The sequence below is a fragment of the Camelina sativa genome, chromosome 4 (genome assembly GCF_000633955.1).
Source record: "Camelina sativa cultivar DH55 chromosome 4, Cs, whole genome shotgun sequence".
NCBI lineage: Eukaryota > Viridiplantae > Streptophyta > Magnoliopsida > Brassicales > Brassicaceae > Camelina > Camelina sativa.
This window is the reverse complement of record NC_025688.1, coordinates 15,234,014-15,239,940: the sequence shown is the minus strand read 5'-3', so window position 1 is coordinate 15,239,940 and position 5,927 is coordinate 15,234,014. Positions and strand designations below refer to the sequence as shown.

Here is a 5,927-nt window from a genome sequence, read left to right as displayed (position 1 = left end):
TTATATTAAAATAATTATTTGACTGCAAAAGAAGTCTACTAATTAAAAATTTTAAATGTTGGTCAACTCCAAAAATGACTACGGCAGACTGCAAACAAAGTCATCATTACTATAGACTTCGTACGTAGTCTACTTGGCAAAAGTCAAACTTGGTCAATTGCAAAACTAACCACGACGAAGTTTACATTTTCTTGTTGACGGATAGATGAAGTCTACTTGTTACACAGAAGTCTACTGTAAAGTCAATGGGTTGGTCAGTTGCAAAAATAACCAGAGTAAACTATAACTGAAGTTAACAGGTGGAACTTTCCATTGAATTCTACCTATTTTTATCTATTTAATTGCAAAACTGAGCAAAAAAATTAACAAAGGATGACCACAGAAGAAGTCAACCGGTTCTAGTAGACTTCGTCCGCTGTCTGCTTTGTTAAATTGTAATTGCAAAAATAGACCACAAAAAATAGACTTCATTTAAAGTTATCCTCGTATAGTCTAGTTTATATCTACCCGGTGACGTCAACATGAAGTCAACAGATTTTGAAAACCAAATTATTGCAAATTGGTGAATAATTTTTAAGACTTTTTTATTGTATTCTTTGATATATGTTATTTACTTGCCTCTGTATGTTTTTGACATGAATCCATATTATACATATGGAGAAATCAAGTTTTTGGTTTTCATAGGTAGTTAGGTCATTAAAGTAGACTAATTTACGAAGTCAAACCATTGGAGTTATATGTGAAGTCTGTATATTTGAAATAGTGTTTAATTGAAATTTATAAATTTTTCTTTTTGATTTTGTATCGGTTATGTACTTGCCTCTGTCTATTATTGTCATGATAATATGTTATACTTTTGGATCAATCATGTTTTTAGTTTTGTTAGGCATCTAGGTTATTGATTTAAGACTTCTACAGATAGTCAGCTATGTAATGAGTAATTGACTTGCTGCTTACTCTTTCAGGTAGATGGCGCAAATACCTGTTGTTTACGGAGTATAGGTGACAAGTAATGGGTCCTGCCATTTTGATATGGATGGACACAAAGGTGGGAGAATGTTTTTTTTGCGACACGGTTGTACATACGTTGAGCTTCTTGAAATGGCTGTAGAAGATTATCTGATTGACAAAGAAATAGATATGGTTCAGTTATCGTATCCCTTAACAGAGATGATGCTTCAGCAATTGCCCCAAGATACCCCTCCTGTCTATGTCACAAATGATAGATCAGTTCAGAACTTGATAGATTTTAGTAGTAGGAATGTTGTTCGCCTTTGCGTCTCTACGCGATGCATGGATGGACAGTCGGTTAAGGGATGTGTTAATGATATAAATAACTCTTGTTCTATTGCCGATGGGGAGCAAACAGATGAATTTGGTGACGATGTAGATCCAGGTGCCGATGAAGGTGTAGAAAAATGTCAAGAAGCTCTCCATGACACTACAGATGAGAAGCCAAAAGATGTTGATGACATGGATTTCGATTACAGTGAGTACGAGAAATTTGAAGATGACGATGAAGATGGAGATCACCCGGATGTAGATGCTGAAGAAGGGAAACCGTTTGTTGGTGGTATTCATGGACAATTAAATAATCCTTGAATAGACCAACTTAAAGTAGGTCAATGCTTTCCATGCAAACATGATGTTATAACAGAGGTGCGTTTGACCGCTATTATGCTAGAATTCTCTTGCAAAATTAAGAAGTCCACAAAGTCTCGGTTGGTGGCAATATGCTCTGTGCCAGGATGCACGTAGAGGGTCGTGGCCACTGTGAAGAATGATCCAACCACTTTTTGGGTCACCAAATATCTGAACGTGCATACATGTTCTATTGTGGACCGCATAGCCCACCGTAAGCATTGCACCTCCAAATATATTAGGATGCTTTTTGTAGACCGGGTAGGAATAGTTGATGGTGTTGTCCCACAACATAGCGAAGATTCAATGAGGACAATGTTCGGCATGACATTGGATTGCACAACTTCGTACAGGGCTTTACAATATGCATTGGAATATGTGAGAGGAAACGCCGAATCTAGGTATGCGAAGTTGCCTTATTGTCTTAGAAAAATAGAGCAGTCAAACTCGGGAAGTGTCGTTGACCTTGTTGTTGATGACGAGCATAGGTTTAAGTACCTTTTCCTATCTTTTGATGCTTCAATCCGTGGTTTCAATTACGTGAGGCGAGTTATTGTGGTTGATGGGACCCATCTCACCGGAAAGTATGAAAGTGTATTGCTAGTCGCTTGCGCACAGGATGGTAACTTTCAAATATTTCTGTTGGCTTTTGGAATTGTCGACTCGGAGTGTGATGCTTCATGGGATTGGTTTTTCACCAAATTAAGTGAGTGTATCTCGGATGAATATCCACTGGTAGTATTTTCGGATAGGTGCAGTTCAATAGCTAAAGCATGTCGCAATGTTATGCCATGTGCAACACGAGGGATATGTTACTACCATCTCCAACTAAACATAATTTCTAATTTCCGTGGGAAGCAACTGATGTACTTGGTGAAAGGAGCAGCAGATGTGCATACGTATGATGATTACAACCGCTACATGGCTTCCCTTACCAACGTAAATCCGGCCCTTGCAGCGTACTTGAATAAGGCAGATCCAGCTTTATGGTCTCGGGTTTACTGTCCAGGAGATAGATACAACATCAAGACTAGCAACATTGCGGAATCTATCAACTCCATGCTAAAGAAAGCCAAAGGTTATCCCATCACATATCTCATTGAGTTTATTACGAAAAATTTAGGTAGGTGGTATTGGAAAAGACGAGAGGATGCACTTAGTCTGACAACCACTTTTAGCCGGGGTGTTGAGTTCTTATTGGCCGTAAGGGAGAATTACGCAGATATGATGACGGTAGAACGCATTGATGGCTGGCGTTTCTACGTTAGGGGTGGGCAACGTGACTGTTTGGTTGACTTGGAAGCAAAATCTTGTTCATGCGGGGTGTTTGATGTTGAGAAAATGCCATGTTCACATGCAATTAAGGCTGTCAAGTCAAGCGGATGGCATATGTCTACCGTAGTCGAAGCTTACTATAGAAAAGATTATGTCTATGCGTCGTACGCGGCTACCATCATGCCCAATGTCGAGCACCATCCAATTGGGCCAGATATCCGATGTATACCTCCCATTCCGAAGCAGAAGCCTGGAAGGCAAAAGAAGTCTCGTTGGCTAACATGGCTAGAACTGTCACGTAAAAATGGGAGCAAGCCGAGGAAGTCTCATAAGCAATATGCTTGTTCAAAATGCAGACAGCCTGGACATACTCGACCTCATTGTGTAAGTAACAATCCCACTTGATACATTTTTAACGTTTTGTATATGATCATCGGTTACACTAACAATTATTTGTATAGGTTGCTGAAGACGGCGAGTAGAAGTTAACTTCATCGTGAAGTCATCTAGAATTTCCCTAGCTATAATTTGTCTCTGTAATTTTCAGGGACTATCCCACGTGTTCAAGTCGACATTATTAAAGAATAGTACGTAACTATCATTTACTCATAAGACCATTTTATTTTATGATACTCCGCTTCTTGAACAACCACAATCAGCTAGAGAATGATGAGCCAAATTTCGGGGTCAGTTTCTAATACAAATTCGAATATACAAATAAATGGTCCAGTCTGCAACTACTGCGGTAGATCAACGATTATTGTGAAATCATGGACATATGCAAATCCGGGAAGAAATTTCTTCAGATGCAATGTTCATGGGTTTTCCCATTGATCAGACGTAGAACCATCACGTGGTTGGCAAAGGCGGAGTTTATTGGATGCGAGGGATGAGATCCGTCGGCATAGAGAAGAAATCAAGGTACTTAAAGAATCTGTAAGAGAAATGAAAGAAAAAGTTGTTAACGGTTTGGTGAACTCTGGGGTGGTTAACACATATGAGGAAGACAAGAAGAAGTTTGAATGTGATTTACTGGCAGCCAATGAAAGGGAAAAAATGCTTCGACAATTCATGGTTCTCTCTTGGATAGGTTTCATTGTTGTCATCGCAATGTGTCTTAGGATGTGTACCAAGTCTCTAAGTTAACTTTAATCTGATGTCTACTAAGCTTTCTATGTATGATGCGTTTCTCTCTACATTCATTGTACCCTTTCGATATCTCTGCATTCGTTGTACCCTTTCGCTATCTCTACATTCGTTGTACCCTTTCGATATCTCTACATTCGTTGTACCCTTTCGATTTCTCTACATTCATTGTATCGTTGCCGTCTCAATTTCACCTATAAATATCCTCTCAATTTCCACTCAATCTATTGCATCTCCTTCTTCGATAACAAGAGAATAAGTTGGTTACGAGCTATGGCCGGAGAGAGTTCCAGTAAGCGTAAGCGAAGCAGTTCCGATTTCGAGTGGGAAGAGGAAGTAATAGATGCCATGAAAGACGCTTTTGAGAGGACGAGAGTCGTGGTTGAAGAAGAGACGAAGGACCGCTTTAAAGCCATTCTTCGTATGATGAGAGATCACATGAAGAAGAAGGAAGAGGCTACCGCCCTTGTGCATCAAGTGGATCTGATCGACGCTCAACTATCCCAACTGAATCAAATATTGGGTCAACAACTTGTCGACTTCGAGGCAGAGCACAAGAGGTTAGAGGAGATGAGAGAGGTTGCGGAAGCTGATGTCAAACAGTGTGTGGTTCCTCCTCCTATTGATTGGGGCAAACTTCATGTCCGTCTCGACGATTAGTTGCATCACCCAAACTCCTATTTGTATTTTATTTTTGAACTTAATGTATGCATTCTGAATATCTATTTCTCTATTTCTATCGGTCAACTCTACATGTCTATTGAACAACAATATCCATTCGAAGTCTCCAAGTTAACTTCAGAAATATGTCTACTAGGCTTTCGTTGTACGCTATTGTTTAGAGAGACTACAAGTAATTAATATTTTAATAAGTAACTAATGAGGAACAGACAAGTGTACACTATTATTAATGTTTAACGTATGAAGTTATGTATATGTTACGAAAAACTGACCAAAAAATACCAATATCCCACGTATAACTAGTAGGCAACAAGAACAATCATCCTTACACATTAGAGTTTAAAAGGAGGATCACACAAAAAATATGAAGATCCCGCCCATCATTAGAGTTTAATCAGTAGGATCCCACCCACAAAATATAAAGATCCCCCAAACAGAAACAAAACATCAACCCTACATCATCCTAATGAGTCATACATACTTAAAACAAGAGTTTAAGTCTTTCAAACAAAGTTTATAGTTAGTCCCGGATTGGGGGAGGATCATAGAGCCCAAAGTCGTCTATGTAGTTCTCCTCATTTGGTCCACGACATTCAATCTCGTGAAATAAGTCACAAGCCATCTTCTCCCTTATCCGTGTGATGTTTGCGTCGCACAAAGTAGTAGGAAAGGCTAACCCAAGAGCATGACATTCTATGTACTTCAAAGTATACACACCACAGTCACCTGGCTTCTTGTTCGGAGGCACTCCCTTTTTGACCCGCTCATGAGTGAACTTCTCATACGAATACATATGCTTGTGGTCAGGGCTGGCTAACTCCCGCAGCACGTAGGGAACCAAGACGGCAATAGGCTCGATGGCAGATGCAAGCTCTTCGTCGTTGGTGACACTCGGGATGCTATCCCAGACAACGATGTGTCTCATGGGAATCGAGATCCACATAGCTACTCAGTGCATCGACTTCACGTTTAAAGGCGCATATAAGTCGTCCACTTCCAGACCCCATTGCTTGTTAGTCTGAGCATACGGTGGATACTCCCCTGCATGGTAGCTGAAGGCACCGGCCGGCAACAGTTTCCCAGATCCATTAGCATGTGCCTCAGAATTGACAAAGTCAAGGTACTTCGTTGTCCACAGATGAGTGAACATAGCGTCTGGGAAAGCCAATCTACTCGTTCTAAAT

General features: G+C 40.0%; 1 protein-coding gene across 1 annotated transcript; it reads left to right on the top strand.

Moving 5' to 3' along the window:
- On the top strand, positions 1,948 to 3,321 carry LOC104783889. The gene is made up of 2 exons (XM_010508992.1): positions 1,948 to 2,263; positions 2,381 to 3,321. The coding sequence occupies exons 1-2, from the start codon at positions 1,948 to 1,950 to the stop codon at positions 3,319 to 3,321; spliced, it is 1,257 nt and encodes a 418-aa protein (XP_010507294.1).

Bases quoted from the DNA above. Each gene is read 5' to 3' on its own strand.
- LOC104783889 (XM_010508992.1), top strand. From the start codon at position 1,948: ATGAGGACAATGTTCGGCATGACATTGGATTGCACAACTTCGTACAGG. The intron at 2,264-2,380 runs GTAACTTTCAAA...ATCCACTGGTAG, and splicing joins AGTCGCTTGCGCACAGGATG to TATTTTCGGATAGGTGCAGT.